General features: G+C 45.6%; 1 protein-coding gene across 8 annotated transcripts in view; it reads right to left on the reverse strand.

Annotated features, from left to right (window-relative positions):
- SLC4A11 (solute carrier family 4 member 11) overlaps positions 1–27293 on the reverse strand; it is a 140563-nt gene that overhangs the window by 62516 nt on the left and 50754 nt on the right. For 7 of the 8 annotated variants that reach the window (XM_040555156.1, XM_040555158.1, XM_040555157.1 and 4 more), the window contains exons 2-3: positions 17829–17879; positions 6288–6440 (exon numbers count right to left, since the gene is read on the reverse strand). In XM_040555156.1, the coding sequence (XP_040411090.1) occupies positions 6288–6440; positions 17829–17879 (204 nt within the window). Of the gene's footprint in view, positions 1–6287; positions 6441–6512; positions 6617–17828; positions 17880–27293 lie in introns of those variants that run through there. The other variant, XM_040555160.1, reaches the window with a different exon arrangement.

A 27293-nucleotide genomic window follows, 5' to 3' on the forward strand; every position in this document is an offset into this window, starting at 1 on the left:
GATATAATTGTTAGCTAAGTAATTATACCCCTACTATCCCACATTCCCACAACAGGGCAGTGGGCTGAGGTGCAGCAGAGAGCCTAAAACCAGCTGGGTTCATCCTTAAACTGACACCTGGGTTAAAAGCAGGGGGACTAGGCAATAGCTGCTGGTGTTTGGAGCAGGCTGGAAAGGGGCCAGCAGGGCACAGAGGAAAACCTCACCTGAATAATGCTCAGCACAGGCATTGTAAGCTAGGCAGGTGAAGGTCTGTTCCCTCGCACTGCTTTCCTGCAGAGGGATTGGAAAGACAGACCGACCGACCAGAGCTTTTGCACAGAGCCAAGGACAGGAGCTGAGCAGCATCACTCACCACACCCGTTAACTCAGACACGCACTGGCCACAAAAGTGAATTTTTCAAAAAAGCCGCAACAGGTTTTGTTATTAGATTAGAAGCAGGGGAAGGAATTGGGGAAAGGTGTTTTCTTTTCTCGTGCCAACTGAAGGGAGAAGGCATCCAAAAATCCTGGGGGAGCTGCCCTGAAGCAAGCACAAGGTGAAGCACCTAGAAAGACGAATGCCGCCTTCGTGCACTACAACCCCCCCGCCTCCCTCGGCTCCATAAGCACCGCTTTGAAACCACCCCGGGTCAGGAAATTCAGAGGGAGACCGGCCGGCCCCCCCCCCCCCCAGCACAATCTGTGCATCCACTTTCCATTAGGGTATAGGAAGCTTCAGGAGTCCGACATCCCAGGCTGACATCAAACTGCTAAAACAGGAGTTATCAGATGGAACGCGTGGGTCAGCATTGTGCCGTGAGACATAAAAAGGACCTTGGTATTAATGTGAGGAAATGTGACTATTGTGTGCAGAATGATACCCATTCAGGCCCAGACCACTTGTCTCTGGACACTACTCTCTCTGGAATATCCTTGGCGCCAGCATCCAGCTTTTCTCCTCGTCCCCTTAAAAAAAAAAGCCATCTCGGCAGGGGCCGGGAGCTGAAGCACCGTGTTTTGCTGCAGCAGTGGCAGGCGTGCACGTGCGTGCCGCTGGAGCCGATTACAGGAAACTGTTGATTCTCCATATCTAGGAAGGATCAATTGTCCGGAGGGGTGGAACAGGCTTTAATTCCTCGTGAAGCGTAAACCGTGTTCCGCTACTTCCCCCCTCCCTCTCCAACAAAGCCCCAGCCTGGCCGCGGATTGGCTTTGCGCTGCCAGCGGGATTTTGTCTTCTCTCCACCCCAAAAGTCTTGCTCCAGGCACCCCCCCTGCAGCTGAAGCCACCAGGACAAGCATCAGCTGCAAGTAGCAACGCATACTGCAAAAAGTTCAGCAATAACAGCTCTGCAAATCTGTGGTAAACCACACCCTGGAAAAACCGTGCAAGCCACTACTGAAACCTGGGGAAGGAAGGGAAGGTGAACTCCAAGCTGTTTGAAGACCCTAAGCTGCCAGAATAAGGTCTGAAGTATGAAAATATTCACTTGGCTGACTTCAGGGAGCTGCCAAGCAGATCAGGGTGTACCACGGCTGCCTGCAAAGCAGCCTCCCTGTGCCTGTTGCAAACCCACTGCAGCACATCAGGCTCGCACTGCTTGTCCACCAGCTTTCAGGCTACACCTAAACCAAATTTCTGTATTTGTTTGCAGGGATTTATTTCCAAGGGTGCTGCGGATGAGGCTACCCCCTGGTCTGATGTTTCTGCAACAGGCTGAAACAGCTGCAGCCCAAGCTCCAGAAAAAAATGAAATTCACATCCAGATAGCACTAATACAGAAGGCTTAACACGCCTCTGGGTAGGTGAGAATAGGAAAGCAGTTTTAAAGCCAGGTGAGGGAGCCTGCAAGACAGTACACGGCTAGCCTGGTAGTTATGAAATATGCAGGGCTTGTAGCACAGGTCTGGAGAGGAAAGAGGTTCCCCCAGCCTGCACACTAACTTGCTGATGCCCCCATCCTCTGGTAGGAATTCCCAGGGACTCAAGCACCAAGCTTGATTGATTTTCCACCTGCAGCACTAGAAATATCCCTCTGCTCCTGCAGTGGGGGATTCCCTCTGGCCTAGGGCAGGGATGTCAGGGAAGAGGTACTTCGGTCAGGACAAGACTGCAGCACCGACTCCTGAAAGATTACACACAACAGGGTACAGACCTAACGTTTTATTTGTACGTGTTTATTGCTACCTCAGCACACATCTTAATCTCTTTAAAAAACATCTTGACCTTCCCAAAAAAACACCAATCCCAAATCCAAGACCAACCAGCTTCAGATGAGACCCACCTTCATGGTGGAGCTACCAGCATTTGCTGGAAACAGACATCCCCTTATCACCAAACCCTAAGCTGGAAGACTCAGAGGCAGGAGAGAATAAAGCTTTTCATCAGCTTCCCCAAGGAAGCAATAAAACACCTGGGAGAAAGGACCCAAGTGTCAAGAAACAGAAGAATTTTAGTACCTGTGAATCTGCACCGGTCTGGGCTTAATATTCAATGCAACAGCAGCCAGTATTATTAAAAAATGAGACAGCCCATACCTTACCCCCTAAATTTCTTCAGGCTTTCCTGGTTTATACACATCTGTGCACACCGCCCAGCATTTTATGGCAATGGTTAATTGTCAGAGTTTTATGGGCCGTGCTATGTTTTGTTGGCTCAATGTTTAATCCCACGCAGAGCTCTTTTTAAAAACAGTATTACAGTAAAGTGCATCCAATTATGCTTGTAGCAAGCTGTACATCCATCATGCAGAGATTAACAGCTCGACAGGATGATGGCAGAGCTGTCACCATGTCTGTGATTCAACTTACGTAGCCTGCCAGCACCCAGCCCCTGGGGTACCAACTCATCCCCTCCCCAAGGGAGATTTTTGGATTTTGTTAGCCCTGTGCTAAGGTAGGCAGGAACCTTGCAGCAGCTTGCCAGAAGAGCTGCCAACAAGAGAGGATCTGGACACCACACTTAGCCAAGAGACCAAACTGATGACCAGAAGAAGCATCCAGAGGCTTACAGATATTACAGAGCTGTATTTCTTTTCAAGTCACCTTAGGTTTTTCCTGTAGGAGACTGAAAAAGTGTATTTTCAGCAGTGAGTGCATCAAATGCTAGGGACCAAGTCAATACAGACAGTGCTAGAGAACTTTCTTCAAAAAATGGCCCATGGTTGGGGTCCCTCAATAGGATTCATAACACAAGAGCAATACTGAACCCTTTGGCACAAAGAGGTTTTGGGGCTCAAAGGCTTCACCCAGCTTCAAGAAAGCATGGAAATGAGATAAGGATGGCAGGACATCATTGCCACATTCACTTTTCCACTGTGTTTAAAGAGCACTGGCATAGTTAAACATTTCTGGAAAGAACTTAGATTGTGAAGAGAGCATCTCTCCTCCCCCAGGTTCAGGCTACTTCCATCAGCAGAAGAGCTTACAGGGCTCATCTTGGCTACTTTCAACCACCTGAGAAGTCAGTTATGCTTCTTCTACAGCCAGGGACCAATGTGGTATGTGTAAAATCAACTCTGGAAAACACTTCAAAGCCACCTCTGAGAAAGAGCTGGCAGCCTAGATAATGAACACCCGGGGTCTGATGAATCCTATTGCTGATACTCAAAGGACCTGGATTTTTGCTGCTTGTCCCACTTACTCTTTTTTTCCCTTGACAGCATGAACATCTCACTTCACACCTATCTTTCTTGAAATTCTCAATTCCGGTTCTGCCTGAAGCCTGGTTTTAAAACCTCCATCCTTGCGTTTGGGAAGGAGACTCTAGCACATCAGAAGTCCATTTTTCCTTAAGCATTCCAAACATCTCAGCTGAAGAAAAGGGACACAACTAATACCACTGTCACAAACATCACTGCTTGAGGCAGATAAGGAAGTCTTTTTTGTCCTTTTTTCAAATGGAAGGGAAAATACAGAAAAGCCCAGGAGGACACACAGGGAAAGTCAAGCTTCCTCAGATACAGAGGAATCCACAGCACTCACATTCCTCATCCCCGAACAATGCACCCCACGGCATTAAGCCCAGACTTGTCATAGCAGAGTACAGTCCCCCTTAAGTCTTGCAATTTTACAAATGCCATCTCAATTGAATGATTGAAAATTGCTAGATATTGTTCTTAAAGTCACCACTCAGATTCAGAAAGCAGACTTTTATATAGTCAAGCAGAGTGTTGTGCTATGTCTATTCTGCATCACCATTTCCAGTAACCACACGCTATAGATCAATCAGGACTTGCTTGTAATCCAAAAATAACTTCGAGCAAACTTACAAACTGAAACTGTGATGCCAAGCATAATCCAGAGCCCTTGCATTTAACCTCCAGAACAGTCAGCACTCAACACAGGCAGGCTCCAGACTTCCTCCAGCTGCCAGGATGAAAGCCAGGTCACTGCCATGTTCCAGAGCCCACCTTTTCCTAAGCACGTAGCACAAAAGCCAGGTTTGCTAGCCCTTCTCCTTTACATTTAGCATATGCATTGCAGAGTGTTTTGAAATTGTGTACTAGGGCAAAAGTAACCTGTAGAAAAAAATAAAAACCTAAGGATTTTAATAGCAAGCATTTTAGATACCTTCACTGTTCAGTGCTAGCTAGGCTGGTTGGAAGCCCCCTCTACATTGCTCTCCATGTCAGGCAAAATTTCTAAAGGATGTCAGCTTGGCAGGGGGTACAAAGAGCATAGATTCAGGCAGGCATGTCCCCCTGCAACACAGCTGCCCAACCACCTCTTTATTGTCAGCCTTCTCCCCCTGAGGAGCAGCACAGCACTGGTGCCAGCAGAATCAAGTTGAGTTGAAATCCCTGCACTCAACTCCAGAGCTCTCTGTGCACTTCCTTTTTGAGCAGCTGTCCTCTCCCCCTCTCAAAACACTTGTCCTATACAAGTCAAGCCACCACAGCTCAATAAGGGTAGAAGCCCCATGGGTGCATTTCACTGCTCACTCTGCACCAATGCAGCTGTCCTACAGGCCCTCCTCCCCTTCGTGAAGCTGCCTCATAGCAGGTATGAATATTGCTGAAGCAGGCTTAGGGGAGTTTATAAATATAGAGCTACCTACTCCGGTGCCTAAGTGTCAGAGCTTGGCACACAACAGTATTCCCCTATGTTGTGGGTAGATCAGGAACAATTTAAATACAACACTGGATGCCCACGCACAACTGATGCTTTGTTTGCACTTCCCCATCAATCAGTGGGCCAGTTTTTCAACAAGCATACTCCTGGCTAGGACCAAAAAACAACCAGGTTTCACCAACACCATGTTGTCCTGTGGCTTGCTGCTCGTCCAGGAGCCAGGAACAGGGACTAACCTACCTCAACAAGCTTATCAGGCAAAAAACAACACAGGGCTGTAGTCCTGCATGCACATGCTTACCCTGCCCAGCACAGCTAGGGGAACAAGAACATTGATTTCATTTGCTGATGCAAAGCTACACTTGCTCCAGGTGAATCACTGGTTTTACCCTGCAGGACCCTGACCTCTGTAAGAGGACTAACAGGCTGGTTTTTCCCCTTCATTTCCAGTCTACCTCAGTGCAATGGGTGTGGGGATTGATTCCAGACAGCACAGTTAAACCTGAAAGGCACATACGTGACACCAAAAGTCCCTCCGCACACTTTTTACCACCAGCAACTGCTGTAGAACAGCAACTGACCTGTACAAACCATGGCTCTGACTCACCTCCAGCATTTTGAATCAACATAAAACATCAAAAAAGCTTCAAAACCCCTGCATCTTAGGAAAACCCAGAGTCTCACTAAAGTTACTTGGAGACAGTACATGCACCAAAAAAAAACCCAACTGATTTCTCAAAATAAAGATTTCTCATCAGGAGATCTCTCCTCCAGCGATCAGCCTACGGCACCAAAAGCAATTGCAAGTCCTCGGGCCCTAAATGCAGAACAGAGTTCCACTGGACCTGTCCTAGGCTCGCAGACATTGTTTTGTTTTTAAAAAAAATCTTATTTCTGCAAGGGTGGGCGCAAAGTCACCCAGCACAACACTTTACAACCTTGTGCTATACAGCCCAGGTGACTTCATCAGATGGGTAAGCATTCACTGTGGGGTACTTTTTTTTGTTTGGGGGGAAAAAAGGGGAAAAAGGAATCAGGACACTTCATACAGACGGCTGAAAACTAGCACCCAGAGGCCAATTTTTACTGGGTTTTCCACATATTTCTCAAAAAAAATCCCTAAGCTGAAATCCAACATGCTCATGGTGCAGCCTGGAAGGAGGGCAGAGCAGGGTCAGCCATTTCATCTCTGCTTTTGTCCTCCCAAGCTCCAGCAGCAGGGTGACACTCACCAGTGGCATTAGGCGGCACCTCCAGGTTGACGTTGACGAAGAACCTGATGCTGTCCCCTGAAACGATGGAGGAGTTTACAGCGTCAAAGAGCTCCTCTCCCCCTGCCTCCTCCTTAGCCTCACAGCCATCGTCCGTGTCGCACTTGAGGTACCCTGCCAACAAGAAGGACATACAGTTAGCCATGCTGTGCACTGTGCCAGAGCCATGGGGGCATGCATACGCACTGATCATTGCCACTAAGGGCCAGAGCCAGGCAGCTGTGGAGGCACCAGGGCCTCACAAGGGCCTTCTTTGAGCCTTCAACTGGCAACTGCCACAGGGAAGCAAGAATCAGTTCCCACAAGGGTCTGTCTGTGATGCTGAGGCCTGTGTTCAAAATGGCCGCTCCACAATCCAGCTTGGCATGTAAACATGGGCCTGCTTTGGGTGTGGGGTCAGGGCAAGTGGCAGCCCTGTCACCAGGCGGCATCACCAGGGGCTGAATGCCACCAACCAAACCTCCGCAGCACCCTGCACCTGAAGCAAGCAGTTTCAGATGGGTTCTGTAAGACCCTGCTGGTGGGGCTGGCACACAAGTCTCCAGGTGCACCACTGAGCAGTTATTTTTATTGCTTGTGGAAATTAAGGCCCCACATGCAGTAAATCAGCTCTAAATCCATTAAGCACCACCTCACTCAGATCAAAAACCAGTGTGAAAACAGACTGGGGTGCAAAACATTTGTAATTTTCAGTGACCCTGAAGCAAAGGCAGTGTCACAGCCCTCCCCAGCCAAACCCTGTGTTCGCCCCACTGGCAGGGTGGTTGCTGTGCTTGCATTTTAGCAATTTAAAATAGAGGGGAAAAAATGGTTTCCAAGGAGACACCCAATGCAGATGGACAGACAGACTTGTCACTCCCCACAGAGCCAAGCAGTAGGTCACAGGAGGTGGCAGCACCAAGAGACAAGTTTCTTAATTACAGCAGACAACTCCTTACCCTTTCGCAAGGTTTCTAATTAGAGTTTAACCTAGTCACATTCAACAGCAAGCTGGTTCACTGCAACATTTTATTATGAAGCAGCTGGAAAACCCTTGTGGTGAGCTCATGTATCATGGTATAATTAGAAGAATTAGGGACATTATAGAACATCAATTTTTTACATTACCAGGATTATTCAGCAGCTCCTACCCATCTTCTGAGAAGTCTTTTATACCTAATTTGAAGCAGGAGGGATATATTTCATTAGCTTGCTTTAGGCATTATAGCAGAATGAAAAGGGTGAGCTTCAAGGCAGGAGCCTGAATAGAAACTCTAAAATACTGATGGCTTTTTTAAAGCTTCACGTGAGCAAATGTAGATGCAGCAGCACCAAGAGAAGCAGCTAAAAGCAGTGCACACAGTCTGAGGGATCTCGAGCCAACAGCTCACCACTGCAAAAAACAAGCTGTGAGCAGGGAAGCCACAAACAGGAACTGTGAGGCAGGACAGGGGCTGCAGCGCTTCCTGCCGCGAGCACTGCACCGACACAGGCTTGTCCCGACTGCTCTGCATCTCCCAAGGAGGGCTCGAGGAGCAAAAGGGGCTCAAACTTTCACATGACTTCTAAGCCACTTCTGAGGTGTTAGAAACCTATCAAAAAAATCAAATTAATTATCCCTCTCCACCTCTGCCTCCATCTGCCTGCTCAGCAGTAGAAAGCATGAACCAGTCCCATCTGAACAGCTCTCAAGGCTTCGAAAAAGCATTCAAGCTCCTGCTGTCCCCATCCAGCCTGTCAACCAGCCAGCAATACGCACCAAGGGTGCTGTCCTCTGCTGCTGCTGGAGCTCAGGCAGCTATTTCCATCCCTGCACAATGGAAATTTGCACAAAACAGCCAGAAAGAAGAGGGACAAGGAGAGTATAGGAAACACTTAAAACACTCCAGGTATGAAATAGGGTTGGCAGACATACCAGGACTGAGGGGCAGTCTGTACCCTGGAGGGACAGACAGGCTGCCTGCCAGCACTGCAAGCTCCTGTGCAAGCATCTCAGCCCCAAGCAACGTGCAAAACCAGGGGTTTAGCTCCTCCAGAACAGTTGGACACCATAACCTCTCCTCACCCATGCTGAGCACCCACTAGTGTTGACACACCCCTGATGCCAAGAAACCTTAGGCAGCCCTGCAAAGCAAAAAAAACAGCCACAGGTGGGCCAAAATCCATGATTCTGGCTTTTCCATCTCAGCTATATCCAGAATGGCAACCCCAGAGAAGATGTCACAACAGGTCTGCACCTTATCTTTCCTGGGGAGTGGGTCAGATTACAGGCACACAGGGTCGTTTGAACACACTGTACAGAGCATGAGATAGGGTGGTGGGAAAACTCAATCTCAACGCAAATTAAGACAGATAGGTAAGAGCCAAGCATACAAATTTCTACATTTGTTTCCCAATCCCAGTGCAACTGGCTCGATAGGAGAGCAGTAGCGGTAAGTCCTGAAAGCAGAGAGGGCTGGAGATGGGAGAGAAACTGTGCAGAAGCTGGAAGAAGGGCAAGGGTGGAGTAAGATCACAGGGCTGGGCAGAGGTCAGTGAGGACTCTGGCAAGGGAAGCATCCTCAGTTCCTCCCTCCTTAGGGGAGGAAAGAGCAAAACAAAAGGCAACCGAGTCTCACGTCCCTTGGGCAAGGGACGGACAAAACACACTGCTTGCAAATAATCCCGAACCTGGGCTGTACAGGAACTGCACTCCCAGGCAGGTGTCTGCTTTATCACTAAGCCACCTCAAGGCTTCAACCCAGGCTGATTTGAATCCATCTGCTTAAGCCTGCCAGGTATTTTAAAATGCAAGCAACTGATACCTGTCAAGCACAGCATCACCTTGAGGTAAGGAGATGAGCAGTGTACATGGCAGGTGCACCTTCCCCATGGACACAGCTTGAGAGCCGCCTCCAGCCCTGGCAGCTGCTTTCCCATCACCCTGAGGACTGCCAAGTGCCACCCCTGCTTCTTGAGGGGCTGCAGATTCCATGAGCAATAACAGAAGCTGTTCTGTTTCTCTCAAATCTTTCTTCAGCAGTGTTTTGCAGAAGTTTGGAGCAGGATCTGATGCGTCCATTGCATAATTTGTGAAAATATTGATCGTGTTTCCATATGGAAGAATTCCAGTGCTTTACAGCTTGTGCTAGGAGTAGTTGCTTGGGGGATGTGGTTAAACACCTTTTGTGCCTCGAATTGGCTGGGGAAGAGTTAAAGACCTCCAAAGCAGCACCTCAACACCCTATCTCTATCCCTGCAGATTGCTATCTTTATAGGAAGGCAGCACTTGCTGAAGTGCCAGGAGTTACATGACAGGGTGAGTCAGACCCCCGAGCACAGGAAAGGCCACTCCAGCCTGAAATAGGGTCTAAAAGCACTACAGAAAAGAAATTTTGCTGAGCCTGAGGCTAGAGTTAGGAACCAAGTTAAAGCTGGCTGAGAAGATCAGCACAGCCCTCCTGTACCTTGAAGAGCACCTTATGGTCACAGGATGATTTCCCTCAGCCCTACAGGACCCATCTCACAGGGAACAGAAATGGGAAGTCACAACAAGTACACATGGCCAAGCACAGCGGGCACCATCCTAACGAAACAAAATCTGCTCCTCACAGGGGGCAGCCAGAAGCAGCTTTGACCTTAAGTCCTTCTGCATCCGAGCCCATCACTTGGGATAGGAAAATAAGCCACACCCCACATTTTATGGGGTAGCTAGGAAGAAATGCATTTTTTCTAGACATTCTCCTCTAAAGCATCAGTCTCCCTGAAATCATGCCTGGCCCAGGACCATCTCAATACCAATCCCCAGCCTCCCCTTCACTCCCATCACCACCCCAGTTCTGCTTCTATCAACCCTCTCACAACACAAAGCGCTTACCCTGCAGATATTTTGATTTTGATCCGGCCTTTAAGAGCCCTGGGCTCTGAACTGGAAGAGCCATGAATTAAGCTGCAGCAAGCAGAGGTGGCATTACCTCTCCCACCACTGTCTTAGCAGCACCTGGCAGCTGCAGCAATAAAAAACAGTGGAAGAATAGTTATCAGGAAGTACAACTCCAATCCCATACACATTCCCTAGAAAAGCTTAATTGCTCCGTGGGAGCAGCGCTCACAGCCCAGGGGCTGCAGACTTCTCCAAGGAAGTCGAAAGTCTTAATCAAAAAATTCTCCTGGGAAGAAACCAGCTATGTTCCTAATGACATCATCCCACATGCCAGGCTACAAGACTCATGCCAGACACAGCCCCAGCATAACCTTTTGGTATGCCTCAAAGGAGACACAAAGCCAATCATGTTATTTTAAATCAACATCTGCAAGCATGCACACTAACCAGGAGGTTAGTACAAATGCATCTGTTCACACTTCACTGCAGACTCCGTTTAGATGCTTTACCTGCCTTCCTGCGCTAAGGAAGAGTTTTCTAGGGGGAGATCAGGAATTTTTGCTTTACTGTTACCCAAACACTGCACAGTCTAGGCGTGTGTGTACTACACAGGAGGAATTTTTTTCAGTATAGATTGCTGCTACTGTTTAGACAGCAGTTGCATAGATGAGATTAAGATGCACATCCACAGTTTTTGTTTTACTCTACGAATCTAGCTAAGATCAAAGCTTATCAAGAGTTGCTAACTTCTGCCAAATCTCTGCAAAAATTGCAGGTTTTATTTCTGAATACGCCATATGTGATCCTTAAGACTAAAAAACTCTCAAAGCAGCTTTCCTGGAAAAACTGATTTTTATCCTCAACTTCCAAGGTAGTTAGTCTACACTACAAGCCTGGAAAAGCAGACAAGCACCTGTTTGCACAGCAATGTCAATTCCTTCACCCAAATCAAACCCCAACTTCCAGAAAACTGGGATGGCATCTCTCGTTCTGAAGTGGTAGTTGTTCCTACCCATGAAATCTCTTCAAAAGGCCAGAAAGTTGCATTAAAAGGGTTCTTTTAGGTTCACACAATTGGCAGTTCAACAAGATGAGGCAGTCACATTAAATCATCTCAGCTTTCTTAAATGAATTTAATTTCTAGGCACAGAAGGTATCAAGTCACAGGACAGTCCTTTCTGCAAAGCAGCACTGGTCACCCCACCAGAGTGGGGGAGTAGCAGCACGCGCTGTGCTCCTGTCAGATCCAGCCTCGCTCATTTTACCCAGGAAAAACAAAAACTTGCCTTCTAACTCCACTGCTTTAGATGTTTTTGTCACTGATCCTAATCCATTAGGAACTGAAACCCAACAGTTGGCCTCACCCTTAGTGTTTCAAACCATAAGCTTCACATAAGCCAAATGGCCAGCTCTGCTGCAGTTGGATTCGATCAAGCACAGGAGTTCGCAAGTTCTTGTTTCAAAGAAGCCCAAGTGCTATATGGACCCAATTTCTCCAAAGAAATACAGATTAATTATAGGATGTTAATTATAGAAGGATGATCGGGAGCAGTAATATATATTACACAGCTTTTAAAAATAAGGGGACATCAACTTCAATACAGACATTACCCTAAAATCAGGTCTTGTTCTTCAAGCATCCCAGTGCTCAGCTGTAATGCAGCGTTAAGGGTCTCAGACTGAATTTAAGTGACCTTCATCTGATTTTTCCAATCCTTTGGATTTTCAACTTGTTTAACAATAGACACTAGTTTTCAAGAATAATTTTCAAGAAAAGCATGAGGTTTTAATTAGCCTAAAATGATCAGCCTGAGCTGAAAGTTAGAGGGCTTGCTTTGTTCCCTGAGCACTGCAGGCTTGTGGATTCATTACACCTCTCAGAAAACACCTAAATTCTCTGTGTTGAGTGCAAAAGTAAACTCAATAACAGAGCCTTAAACTCCATGTTGACCTTTACACAATGCACTAAAGTGTGGACTCGTATTGCCTCCAAAGGGTAGACCACCTTACAGTTGGTTAATATTGGCAGGGACAAAGCTATCAAGGGATGCAAGGGAAGTTAGAAGCACTTTGCACAAGCATTACCAGTTCTCCAGTCCGCACAGTACCCCAGAAACAAGAATTTATATAGCATCCTGTACATACACACTAACCAATGGAAGCTTCTGGTCACACATCACAGGCTGATTTCAGCATAATTACTTATCAAAAAGTCATTTGAGACAAGAACTACAGAGGTAGGAGAGCAGCTTTTAGGTAAACATTTGCCTAGATTTTACATCTTCACGCTGAGGTTAAACTTCAAAGTTTGTTTTCAGATTTTTTGGTAACTCATAAGAGTCTGAAAAGCAAATCATGAAAGATATCCTCCTTCCTAACAAATTACTCCATGCCATCGACAAGACAAATTAGCACTGCAGCCACAGAGCAACATTCTCCAAAAGCTGCTATCACATCACTTTTTGCGAGGCTGTCTCCAAAATTAAAAATTTAAGCCACATTGATTAAATAAAGCAGTTCTGTATATAGCTGGATGCTTGCTAGAATATTAAGCATTTTCCTTTGGTTCACGGTCGAGATATTCCATGACAAGGCGCACTATTTTCAGCCTAGGGAGATTTACCTACCCCATGGCAGGCAGCCACACAGATGGTTTATGCCAGCTCAGAATAAGGCTACTGGGGGTTAGGGGTTGTCCACAGGCTGTGTTGTTGGACTGCTCAGGGCTTGCTGACAACAAATTGGCAAGATGCATCCAAATGTTACCTCCCATGCTTGTGTTAGACAACCTCCTTTATTAAGCTGAATGCTATTCATTGGCATGGGTATACAAATGGCTTTCTGGATCATTTAGGTGAGATTTAGAAAGCATCTTCCAAGTCCAGCCCCTCCACAGGTAGCTTGTGAGAAGCAGAATAGCTGGGGATGCATTGGTGATGCTTCTTGGCTCTAGAGAAGTTATTGGGAGCCCATCAGATATAGCTTTGTGCAGTAATGGCCACCTGCTGTGAAAGTGTCAACCCATTCCCTAAGCTTTCAGAATGCTTCAAGGCCACAAATTAAACCACAATTTCATGTGGTTAAAGAAGGTAGAAAGTATCTAGCAGGTGAGTCACCAGGACAAGATCCACATCTTTGAGGTAACAGATCCCTCCACTACCAGTCAGCCATAACTTCAGTTGCATGTTTCCAACCCTATTTTGAGTCCGTCTTTCGTCATGAAGAGCCAGATGGAAATATAAACTTTCCCCTGCCACTTCAGTAATAATTCATAACAGAACTGAAAGAACTGATCTGCTACAAAAAAAAGCACCCAGGCACTTTTGAATTAATTCCAGTATTGTATTTTGCAGCCAGATTTCTAGGAAATGTTGTGAATAATCCAAGTAATTCAGTGGGGCTTTGTTTTGTTTTGTTTTTAAAAAACACAGCAGCACGTGGAATTTCAGTTCTGTACCAGAACCCACAGAAATCAGGAGCGTTCATTTTATTATAGGCCTCCCGGTAGACAGTTCTCAGAAATACATCTGCCAGAGACCCTCTCATTCTCCGCGTCCATAGGTAGCAGTAGCATATCATCTGCTGTTAAACTGGGCATCTCATCAGGGAAACCCACTGCGAAAGAATTTGTTCCACAAAGACGTTTAGATTAATCTCCTGGTTGGGCAAACAATTCCAAGACAGATAGAGACAAGTTTAAAAAAATACACAAAAACACCACACATGAGAAACAAAAAACAAGTAGATAAAATTTTGTTTGAAAAACAAAAACAAGTAGATAAAATATATCCAGACATCCCAAGCCAGACTGGGGCCTTGGGGCCCTTCAGCACAACTGCAATTTATTGTGCCAGCAAAACCAATTAATAAGTCAGGGGAGACCAAGCAGTAAGGGATTTGCTCTGGAAGACAAAATTTACGCTGCAATATCTGTTGAGCCAGCTTTAAAAACAATGCAACAATTCAGATATCCCCAACGCTACACTGCGACTCCTTCCGTGGGATTTTGCAAGAGGAACTAGAAAGCCTCCGGTTTTGTGCCTTAGAGAAAGTTCTTGCACCAATTAAGCAGCTCATCACACACTGGCAGAATTTAATCATTTGCAGCTAATCGCAATGCCCTTAGAGCTAATAGACTTGTAGTGAGCACTGGCTGCTCACCCTCCCCATTCCCTCATAATGAAGGTGCAGGAGGTTGACAGGCCAGTTCAGGGTTTGGTGAGTTATTCTCAATGTGGATTGTGGAGCCGCATTTCATCTGGACTCCCAGTATTCTTCACCTTTGGATTGGGTCTACAAAAATCTCATTAGTCACCTAAACTTGCGAAGAACAAACCTCATTTGAGAAAACCTTGCTGATGATTCAAGTGACTTAAATGCACAGTCCACACCAACATGTACTACTGCACAATGCCAGATTTTGTTCATTTGTTTGTGGAAAAAGGCTCAGTCCAGACATAAAAGAATGGGTAGAAAACACAGATTTCCAGTGAGATATCGTTGTCAGAAGACAACTATTAAGTCTGATGAAATACATGAATCAAAACCAAATGTGGCCAACAACTGCCACACATACCTGCTGTCACCACGCTTCACATCAGAAACTTCTAACTGGACAGACATGAATTATTTTCCTCATTTTTCATCCTAATATTGCCTCTACAGAAAGATGTTAGGCAGGTTTTTTTCCTGCCAGCCGTATCACACGCATTTGCCTTCTGCAATGCACTGAAGAACACAGCCATGGCTTTCAGCTTAGTTCTTACAGCAATAGCAAAGAACTGGAGTACACCAGAAACTTTTAACTTGTGACTAAATACATTGGGCTCCTTTGATCAACTTTCCAGATTTTTAGCCATTTAAGAAGTTATCAGACAGGAGACTATGAAAACCCCTCTGAGCTTTCAGAATAGTCACATATTAGCATCTGTTTGCTAGAAAATCCTTCCTGGGCTTTTCCCAGCTCCTCGGTGACTAATAAACAGAGCTACAAGTTATTAAATAACACAATAAGTTTTTGTGAACAACAAATATCCAGGCGAGTCTTACAAAGCATTGTGTTGGTGCAGCAATCACGCCGATATAATGATTTAAGCTCAAAATTGAAATCTCAACTTTTAAGGTCTGACATTGCTGCAGCTGTTACTGAGAACACAACAAGAATAAGAAAAAAAAGTTAGCTGGCAAGACACAGTCTTCAAACAGAGCCTCAGATATGGCCTGGAACAAAAACATCCTAATTACTAAGGATACTGAAAACCATATGTATGAGAGATCTCAGGAGGAGATAAGGAAAGAGCCCAGCTGTGCAAAGAGCAATAGTATCAGGAGAGATTTCTCAGCTGAGAGGTGAGGGAAAAAAGTGCTAAGGAAACCAAAGGAAGGGTTACTTTAAGCAAACGGATTAGGATTTTCTTCAAATTTAAAGCATGTACTGGTCTCAGTACTGAACTGGTTGATCCAAACAAGCAGTGCAAATAAACAGCTCAATGATTACGCAGCCCCATTTCAAAACAAGCTGTTTTGAAACTACATGAAAAGGTAACTTCTTCCTCTGCGGTTTCCTCTAGGCCTGATTAAGTTTCTGGGCAACTCCTTGAGAATCCACATTAAATTTCTGAAGAGAGCCAAGGTGCTGCCTTGCAGAGGGATGTGAGTATTTGCATTAGCGACTCCTGAGATGCACTGCCCACATATTCTGTGCAGAAACAAACCCTCAGCTCAACCAGGCAGTGTGACTCCTCACCCAACACCAAGTGAACTTTCAAAAAAGGTCAGTTTGTAATGACTAGAAGGCTCTGAGGACAGATTTGAGAGTGAGAAAAATACACCATATTTTCAATCACAGTATGGTTCGATACCACACAGGCTGAAAATGAACTTGCAAGCAACATTTCCTTTTTTCCCCCGATCCATGCAGAAGCATAACATGAAAAAAGCAGGCACAGTTTTATCAAGCCCTTACTGGTAGCTCTAAGGTGCCATCTCTAAGACCAAGCAGAAGCTGGATAATACAACTGGGACAAAAATAAATTCTCACTGCCATAGCACCAAGTTGAAAAAAACAGCAGAGCTCAAAGAAGAGCTTTGCACAGAATATGCCAAAAGCATGTGCTCTAAGAACATACAGAAATCTGCTGGGGCTTGAGGGGTTTGATATTTTTCTTTAATAAGAGGAAGAGAAGATAGTGAGCTCATCTGCTAGAGGCAGCTACATCCCGAAAATGGACACTCAGCAGCTTCCCAGCATAAGATGCTAGGACAGATAGCTGCCCTGGTGTTCTGTGGCAGAAAGGCTTGGGATGAAATAGGTGGATCTAGGAGATTGTTGCATAATCAGGAAGGACAAATGCAGCTGTATTTTTCCCTTAGCCCTCAGCAAGCCCTTACACAGCTCAGCCAGAAACTGGAGGCTTTGTCATCTCCCCAGGCTCCAGCCCAGATCACCCTCTCTTACATTCCCCTTCACAAGAAAGCACCAGCCACATCCCAAGGGGACACAAGCAATCCAAGGAGGGTAGGAGCAGAGCTACCCAAACCTCATACGCCTTCAGGAAACCCACAAATACCAAGGAAATAAAGCCTTCTGGAGTTCAAGCACTAGTTTCTGCCCTTCTGTTACTTCACCCAGCCTTTTCAAAAGACCTCTTGCTAGAGCTGATGGGGCTTACTCCCAGTTTCATCTTTTTCTCCTAGAAATTGGCTTATATTGTGCCTTCAGAGAAGATGAGTGAGCCAGTGCCAGAGGAAGGACTGTCAATAGTAACACTGGATCCACTGCAGCTGCACCTGGCAGATATTCAGCCTCCCCTTCCCAGATGTTCACCTAAAGGCTTGGCCCTCTGGAACAAGAGAGATGAGTGTTATGACAGCTACGAGCATCTGCAGACCTAAATAACTGGAGCGTTTCAGTCCTGTGCTCTCACTATTTGGAAATCCTGAACAGTCCAAGCACTACACCTCATGGGCAAGAAACCCCACGCCTTCAGATAACACATCCCACAGGGACTGGTCTTGGGTTTACATCTCAGTGATCTCTCCCTAACAACCTCACGCACATATTTCTCCAAAACCAGAAAAGTTGGAACTTCCCTGCACTTCAAGTTTGGCTGTATGCTATTTCTGCCCTTATCAGTACCACATCTCTAAGAGCTCAGCCACCTTTGCTAAGGCAGATACAAGCTTCCAAATGCCTCACCTTTAACCATAGTTCAAAAGAAATCCTTGAGAGCATTCTGCATTAAAAGATACATTTACTGGAACCATGCAGTGTTTGCCTGATGCTCTTAGCAGGCTGTCTCCAAAGGGATCTGACACCTACATTTGATCTCCATTCCAAAAAGTGGGAAACAACTGCACTTGCCAGGTTGCATTACAGGAAAACATCCTGAAAGAACTGGAAAAGCAAGGAGCCACCCAGAATAGTCAGCGTTGACAACACGAGGTGATTATTTACTCCTTTGTATATCTAGACCATCTACAGGATATAAAAATGCAGAGTCTGCTTCCAGTACTAGATTACACAACTATGATGCAAGCCTGCGTTCGCATGCTGCTTAAGCTACATGAATTTTGTATCACCCGTTTCGAGTTCTCAGCTAACCCCATAGCACAGCTCTCGCCCCAATAAGGTGACAACGCATAAGTCAAATAATACTTGCCACTCTCTTCAAAGAAGTATCCATTTCTTGACATCGCTGCTGGTGGAGACTCTAGAAAGAGAAAAAGGAAACGTAAGAATCATTACAACACTGAACATCTTCACCTCGCTGCTAAGTTCACTTTAAGCCTGGATTACAGCCCCAAAATACCACAGGCAGAAAATTTTCCTCGATGTGGCAACTTTAACCTTTTGTTTATTGACTTTAGCATTTACCAGAATATCCCATACAGTTGCAATTACTGCATGAAAACAGTTAGGCTGTCTCAGGCATCCTGGGCTGGGACCACAAACAAGCAAGACTAAAGATCAGGAGAAGCCTGATTGTATCAGTGACCTATTGAACCTAAACAAATGCATGCAGAAATAATAGATGTTAAGCATCCAAGAGAATCCTTTTAAAATATAAGCAATAATGAAGTCCAGGTTCTATCTTACATTTGGATAAAAAGAACTAGTTTTGTGTAGGAAAAACTACTCAATTCAGGTCAGAACAGGTTTTTACATCCTATCCTACTGCTCTTAATCATTAGGACATCCCCCAAACAGCTCTTGGCACTTGAAGATAAGCACCAAAACCCTGCAGCAGCCTTCGTTTGCCTGCTTTCTGAGCTGGGGTCCTGCAGGAAGCACCACTTGCACCAAGAGAGTCTTGCAAGGAAACCACAAGTGGGAGAGGACTGACCAAGAGCGAATCCACAAACACAGCAGCACCAGAACCAAGTCCATGTAATTCATTGTGGAACATTTTATTTGTTAGCAAGTCAGTTCTGCAATTACTGCTGGGAAGTTTGGTTATCTACCAAGATGTTCATACAGCACAGGAGCACCTGCTTTCAGGCGTGATCAAAGTCTGGTAGCCAAACCCAGCCTGATTGTTTATAACACTAGCAGTATTTGACATCTCAGACTGCGTGGGCTGGGAACACCAACTCCTCTCTACAGGTGCATGCCCTGTTTTAACAGCCAGTTGATAGAGGTCTATTTCAAGCCTTACAGGTCACCTGAGCAGTCAGTCCCTCGCAAAGGCAGTTCCTGCATGCTGCCTCTCTATACACAGCTTCCCAGCCAAAACGCAATCAGAAAGAGGAATAGGTTTGCTCTGTCTTTCCCCACTTCATTAGGCTAATCAAACATTACCGACGCAAGCCTGGGATGAATTTGGGCCAACAAGGAAAGAGGTCTCGCCTGCTTTATTGTTTTACAGATTAGGTTTCCTGCTTTTCGTTTGAGGTATGAGATTATTTCCCAAAGACCCTTTCTCTATCCCATAACTTTTGGCTTACAGGTTATACGCACTTGTTTTCCCCTCTCCCTTTAGGGTGTCACATTTTCAAGCATTACAATTCATCCTGGTCCACTGGGAGCCTTTGTGCACCAGACAGATACGAGTCACACCCCTGACAACACCATCTTCCAGCCCTAACACTCTTCACAGCTCAGCATGGCTCAGACATTTCAGAGCAGACAGCATTAGCTGCACAGGTTCCTGGAGGGACACCCTGATGACCATTTAAAAAAAACACAAATCCAAGGACAATTCAAGTGTCTGGTCCAAGAGAGAAACACCATGTTCCAAGTTCATCCCAGAACAATGGGCCAGAGGAACAAACGCACCGTGGCCAAGGGGCACCCATTACACAAGTCAATTGTTTCCCTCCACCTGGAAGGGAAGGAGAAGATCCATCCAGGCTGATTAGCATGCTAATGATCAAAGGAAGGTTTTTAAAGAGGCTCTTATTGTGTAATGATTGCATTTACGTATTTCAGAGAAACAAACAAAAGTCCGCCTAGGCAGACGGATTACCCAAGGAACAGAGGCCAGCGCTCCCCCGGGATGGTATATCAATTCCTCACATCTACTATGGCTTCTGAGGGAGCCTGAAGCAACATGCTCATCCTCCACTAGGCAGAACGAAGCCATTTAGTTCTCCTTTAGCTGAACACACTTATTTCTACAGGTCACATAGTGCCCAGTGCTTTCTTCATCAGAAACACCTAAGTGCAGCATTGCCTGGGTTGACCTGGTGCCTTCACAGGAGACTGGCCAGGTCACTGCTTGGACTAGGCATGAAAAGAGCAAGGTTTGAGTGTTACAGCATCAGTGCCATTTCATTAGGTGGCACTCGCTCCTCTGAGTCACAAACAAGCAGTAGTCCCCTAGACAACATGCTCAGGCAATTATTTTGAGGTGCTGTTTTTTTTTTTTCAGATGAGTCAGAAAATAAAGGTCTTAACCTTATAATTAAAGATGCAATGGCACATTTGGGAAAAAAGTCGGGCGTTCACCCTACTATGTCCTGGCTAAAGTTCAGCCCTGGTAATTTGCCTTCTCCCTACGTAATATCATCCCAGAGTGCCAACAGGATTTGGGCTTCAAAACAGTGGTGGTGGAGCCTTTTCACAAGTTGCTGCAACCCCCACGGAAGGGGCTACGCACATTGACATCAAGAATGGTAGGGGGTGTGCCCAGGAGGTAAAAGGCAATGGGGTGTTTACACAAGTGTAAACAGACACACATGGAGCTATGGGACTAGCTTAAAGGTCAATGTGCTCACAGAAGTGGAGGTAGGAAGGGGTAAATTGGGGGCTACACCATCTGCATCCCAGAAGATCTATAGAAAGCCAGATCCATCCCCAAATCCATCCAATTTAACCACACAGAATAAAGGAGACATTTCAGGGAGAGGAGGACGACTCTCCTCATACATCACCTTTCCCTTTCAACCCCATATTTCTCCAAGCTGTTTGGCACAAGCAAGCCTAGCTTATATTTACAGCATACTAAGAGCAACACCAGCTAGACTGTACTCCAGTAGATGCTCAGCAGCAGTCAGCAAGGCAAACACACCAGCAAGCTCCGGTGCTTCTCCTTCCACAAGGCTTATAGGATATTAATGAGGTTTTGGCTCCTTAGTCATGTTTTCCTAAAGACTGGAGTAATGGGTTTGAGTTGCACAGAACAGACAACACAGCAGAGTTATCTTTTCTCTAGCAATAAGGTACGTACCCAAAGCCTGAGACAAAACAGCATTTCTCCTCATCTCACCTCCAGTCCTTCAAATTCAAAAGCCCATCCAAGAGATAGTTATGAAACACTGCAGTAATTAATTCATTTGCTTAGCTTAGCTGGCCTAGGACAAGTCTTCAGGTACATTAGAGATCAATTTTAAAATGCTCCAGGGTGTGCCTGGAGTTGCAGACTTGTTTCCATGAAGTATAATCAGCCCCTGCACCTTTGCAGGCTAGAGGAACAGACCTACATGCTGGTGAGCACTTTGTTATTGCGGGGCAGGATTTTTCTCCCCATGTTACTTCCATCAGATCCAAAACCATACTGATAGTTTTTTTCCCCCCAAGTTTAATTGCTGAAATCTAAACAAAAAAAATCCAAACCAAGCAATTTCAGCAAGACATAAGGACAGGCTTCTATAGACAAAGACGGAACAGATCACCCTGAGGAGCTAAGATATACACCACAGCAAATTGTCTCTCATGCCTTCAATACCTGATGGAGAGGGCTACGTCTTCACTCTCCAGGCTCTGCTTTCTCATCCAGCACCTGCAAGGACCACCACACTCTTCAATTGCTTTCCTTATCCAAAGGTAGAACAAAGATGCCACCTCCTATCTGCCCATAAGCTCAGGGTATAGCTCTTCTGATAAGTATTTTTAAGAGTTAATGTACTCTGATAAATTTCTACTGCCACCCCACCTTACTCCCTGCAAAGACGTCCATTAAATAAATTGGACAGGCATTAAGAGTGTCACCACATAGTTTCTCCTTCACATAAAAAGCTTGTTTCCTCATCTCTTTGTGAGCACTGCATTTAAAGGCAAAATTCACTGAAGTGCTGCAAAGCAGAAAGCAAAGCTTATTTTTCTAGACTCTGGGATACAGCTTAGATTTCAAAAGGAAGCCACTGCCCTTTGACTCGAAGCCACTGTAATCACATGGAAAGAGCCACTGGGGGGAGGTATATGAAGCTCAGAGTACTTTTAACTGGTAGGACATTTGAGTTTGCTGTAGCTTAAGGTGCTCAGTCTTAGGACTCAAGGGATCCACAGGGGGAAGCATCAGACAAAGAGTGGATGCGCTTCCTGATTTCTTACATTCTTACCATTTTTACATTTACATTTAACAACAAAAGGAACAGACAAAACCCTGCCATGCCATCCTCCATTATTAAATTCCTGCAGGGGATGCATCTCAGATCTCCTAATAACCCGTTTTAACTCTCTTGTTTTAAGGTTAGTAATAAGCTCTCTTGAGCCTTGCAATACTAGCAGATTATAAATAAAAACACATTCTCTGGATACTTCCATAACTCGATTAAAATGTTCTGCTGCTGGTATCTTCCAAGTAAACAGCTCTGCAGCTCAAGCCTTCTATTGAAGCAAAATGTAGCTTTCTAACAAGTTGGTAGCAAGGGAATTTTGACTACAGACTTCAGCATTTATTATTTCCCTCCAGTAAAGCTCTCCACATCCTGGTGTCTTGGTATTTAACCGGAACTTATTTTGAAGCAACACAATTTTTAAACAGTAACCAAAAAAATCACTTTTGATCCTTTTAATGAAGGCACCTCTTAGGTCTGTTAACGCAAGTAGCATGCACAACTCATCTGAAGTGTTTAGTTACTCAGTAAGTACTGATGAGAAAGTCCTAGGTCCCTTCATCACCCTTCAACCCAGGGTGTGCTCCCATACCCCAGTTCCCATCACTTTCAAGCCTTCTTCCAACACGGTTTTGCTGCTGCTCTTGGGACATTTCTGAAACTCATTAGTACGTGCATCTCTTGCCTTGAGAATTTCAAAGAAAAGCAAATCAGTTTTTGTTTTAACTTCTTGCTTAAAGGGTCAGTTGAAAAACCTTCAAACTTTCCCAGTTTTCTCCCAGGAGGAATTACCAATTCTCAGCATGACACTACCCTAAACATCACATTTACCTGCAAATAAATGCTCTTTCCAGAAGACATGCAGGACTTTAGCTTTGAGAAGGTCATTGGCCACTTCAGGCTTCCTTCCATGAAGGTATTTGGCTAAAAGCATCCATTACCACTACTAAATAGTTGAGCCAGCCCCCCTGCATGATGAGGAAGTTTGCAGTTGGTTCCCTACCTCAAACTGAGATCTGAGGACAAGTCTAAGCTTCAATTAAGACATGTATGGTGTTACCTAATTCTGACAATACAAAGCTACCCCGACCAGGGCTCCGGCAAACCAAACCTCGTATTTTAATATCAACTGTGAGCTCAAACATTATTCTTTGATTCTCTACACCTCACCATGTTTTAACACCACAAGACAGGTGCAGCTTCACAGGTGACCAGGGAGCTGCATGAAGGTTCATGGGATTTATGGGATTTGGGGCAGAGGGAGAGCATTTGCTTCACCTGCCTACTAACCAAGTTACACTGCTTCCCTCCTCCACCCAACATCAGCAGAAAACTAGACAGATGTCAGAAAAAAAGGAATATCTGAAGAGAAACCTTCAGCAGGGGACTTCTTTTAATTATGGGGAGCATCGAGTGAAGGGAACCTGCAACTGAGAGTCAGTCTGAAGGTCTCTGCATGCAGCTAGAGCTCAACAACAGCTGGAGGAAGAGGAAGCTTCAAACTCCTTTTGTAACCCAACTGCATCACTTCAGAGGAATAGAAAACCAGCTCAACAGGCTGCGACTCTGATCACAGACTCACTGATCACACTCCAAGGTATCAACATTGCAGGATTCCCCTGCATAGCATCACTCATGCTTACAGAACAAGATCTTCGCAGTTTTTGTGGAAGAACCAAGCAGCGAGGTCTCCCGGTGGAGACACCTGCTGCAAGTTATTTAAAGCCATTCAAGTCAGCAAGAACGGATGGACAGCAGCATGTGAAAAGCTGTTTTGCCTGAAGTTACCACTTCTCATTTCTATCTACACGTTAAGTAGCTGATCCCTTCGCACAGTCCTTAATACTTCAGCTGGGAAAGGCTGGTGAGAACTCATCTCATTGGCAGAGAGAGAGACGAGAAACATGCCAATATGCTGCTTTTCCAAGAATAATGATCAACATACAGGACAAAAGCTTGAAATTTTACCTGTTTTCTCTATACCTGAGAGGTGTGACAAAGGCCAGAAAAAACAAAACACAGGTCTGGGTTTCAGAGCTAATCACCATAATTCAAGGAACTGTAAGATGAATAAGGCATGCTTGTTAATACTTGGGCAGGAAAGCAGCTGGTAAGTACAGCATAGGAGCACCGCTGCCTGTGACAAGCCCAAACACAGACCTCTCTGCAGAAAGCACTGGTTTGCAACAATAAAAACACAGGACAACATAATAGAAAACACTTAATAGGGGTAAAAAGACATTTTGTGATTCAAAGGGGCAGTATCAATACTTGACTACCTTCTAGGGTGTTTTACCTTGAAGGGATGGAAGCCAAAAATCAGCTAAAGACCTCTTTACAGCCTCCCTTCCACTGCAAGCACCATGCATGCTTCTTCACTGCAGATGCACCCATCAGCATCTCATCCCAAGCAGAGACTGACAGGGATAAACCCTTCTAGAAGGCAACATACAGGTGCCCTATCCCACCTCTCCTTGTCCTCTACTTGTCTTGGTGGCATCAGCAGGGAGAAGGGCAAAGCAGAGCCCCAAAGCACAACTGGGTGCTGCAGGGTGGCCACAACACACCAAGCACGCCCACTCTGGGGGATTTCACCCCCACACAGGACACCCAGAGGTTTAAAGCAGGTGCTGGTATGGTATGGCAGGAGTTGGCATGGCTTGGCAACAGAGCAGGGATTTTCTTTGGAGACTTTTACCTAAGCAGGTTGTTCAGCACAGCATCTGCATGCAAACACCTACAAGAAGTCAACTTGAACTCTTGAACACAGTCTAGAAGACAACCATTACCCAGAGCTATTTAAATCTACTCCAAACCCCTCCACCTTGGTAAGCTTCTAAAAGACAACGTTGGTCAGAGCAGGCACCAAGGAGGATGCTGTTCTTAAGCAGCCTGATCTACTGGCCAATTGCTTCTCGAGCCAAGAAATTTGGACCTGCAAGGACAGCCACTTTGGTTTCCCTATGCATAGAAATAGCCAGTCAGGGGCACTTTAAAAAAGCATAGATGTTTAATATACTCCTCTTGTCACAAAAGTATGTAGATGCACCACTCATCCCAAAAAGAAGCATCCCTAAAGGATTTGCATCCTCCTCTTTGCTTCTCTACATGAGTCCTATACCCTCAAACTCCATGCAGTCCATGAGGTCTATATTACCTGAGCTAATAGCCCTAAATCCCCTTAGAAAACAATTTCATTAGGTTTTGGAGGACACCACCAGCCCTCTGACATCCAGGCTAACCCACGGTGCAGGAATATTTTGGGTCTAGCTACAGCGCCAGCACAGGACAGCCACCCCAGGATGCTGGTCCTGATCCAGACAGGAAAGGACTTTATGGCTTCACAGCTCAGGGAGCACTAAAGCACTTAATCACGGGTTATATGCAAGGAGCTGGACATTCTTCTGATACAGAAAGTGGTGTGAGGTCTTAAATCATGCCGCGATTGCTCCAGTAAACAAAACCTCAGGATTCATTTTCACAGTTGCTGGCTGTGGAAATAGAAAACATGATATTGAAAGGATAGAGCAGGAAGCATCCCTCCTGCCTGCTCACTCCCAGGCAAACACACCCACACACAAGCTTGGGGATCAGACATGTCTGCTTTCAAAGCAAAGCATTTTCCTCACTGCACTGAAAAATTCTCCCCTCTTCATCCCCTCCCCAGCTTCCTCCAGAGCACCCATGGCAATAAAACAACCTAATAAAAAAACTGCCAGCTGCAGCAGTGACAGCTATGAGACCTCCTCCCCCCAAAAAACACAAGGTTGGTGTCAGTGGTGCTTGGATTTACCAGCAGCACCAGGCTGTCCAGGTTGGCTCATCACAATTTAACCCGCCCCAAGCAATCAATATCCAAGGGTGCCTCCCAGAGGTGAGCTGCAAGAGGAAACGACCCCGTAAACTGAGAGCTCTGCAGCTGCTTCGCTGATGGGATCTCTTCCCCCTCCTCAGCCAGGTTTCTTGGCCAGCATTTAGCAGGTGAGCAGGACAAGTCGAGGAGCCAGGGAACAAGGACACTTTGGGGTTTGGCTGCCAGATGAAGAATTTGGGCTATTATCATTTTTTCCCCCTCCAAGGTTTTGTTTTGCTGGGCCCTCTAGAACAATGATTTAAGACTCACAAGGATTTCTTGCAAGAGCACTACACAGAAAGGAGTGAAAACAAATACCTCCGGAGATCCCACAAGTTGGCAAAGACCCAAGGACAGACCAGTGGAGGCTTCAGTACACTTTTCCTGAAGCATTTAAATAATTTAGAAAGCTTTAACTCTTACTGACAGCTTTCCAGACAGCTCTTTCGCTTACAGGGCCCTATCAGAAGAATCTCATTACTCTTAATCGGAGGAGATACAGCAACAGCCCCAAGTCTTGTTCAGGGCTGGATACAGGTTGAAAAAGGTGTTTTTGATGTTTTTGTTGAAATGCTTTCCCTGGACAGGCAGGTCCTTCCAGAGGCCACCACCTGCCACGTACCCACAGCTGTACCACATAAAACACAAACTTGGTTAAGAGTCCATAAAATTTCACCCACTCAGAGCTATTCAGAGGAACAGAGACATTCCCTGCAATATTTCGTCTGCATTAAATACTGCAACAATTCAGCAGCTACAAGGTATAAACAAGTAACTACAGACACCTCCGGTTCCACCTTCCTCAGGTGGAAGTGCTGCTCCAGGAGCAGGTGCAGTATCCCCCCAGGGGACCAGGATCATGTTTTGGAACACAACGTGCATTACCACAAAGTTTTTATCTTCCATCTCACTGCCACCAAGACAGAAAATAGTGCTTTGTACCAAAGTTAATCCTGCACCTCTTCCCACATCCAGCACCCAAAGGATACCTGGACAGGACAGGAGACCCTCTCCACCTCAAAGCCACAGGATCAAAACCAAGGTCTGTGCTTGTACATGGAAAGACACAGAAGCAGAGCAGTGATGGGCCACCTGGTCACCAAAAACTTCAGTATTTGTGATGCCAGACGACGCTGAAAGTAAAAACCTCCAAGATTAAAAGCAGAAACAGCCTAAGGGATATAGAAAAGGTAGTAGAGCTGCCCTCTGCAGCCTCAGTCCTCTCCACAGAGACAGGGATTTCAAATCACAACAGACTTGGTAGGATGGCACAAATCACCCCGTACAGTTTCTATATCAAAGAGCCACAAAACAGCAAACATGAGCAGGGGGAATCCAGCAGCACCAGCTTGGTTTTTGCCCTATATCATCAACCCGAAATAAAAACACTCTGGTCCAGAGATGAAATCATTGCTGACTGACAATGCACGTAGGGTGTTATTCAGTAGGACACTGTTTACGGTTCGTCTACATGGCTTCCATGGCTACAACAACA

Source organism: Cygnus olor, chromosome 4 (genome assembly GCF_009769625.2).
Source record: "Cygnus olor isolate bCygOlo1 chromosome 4, bCygOlo1.pri.v2, whole genome shotgun sequence".
Classification (NCBI taxonomy): domain Eukaryota; kingdom Metazoa; phylum Chordata; class Aves; order Anseriformes; family Anatidae; genus Cygnus; species Cygnus olor.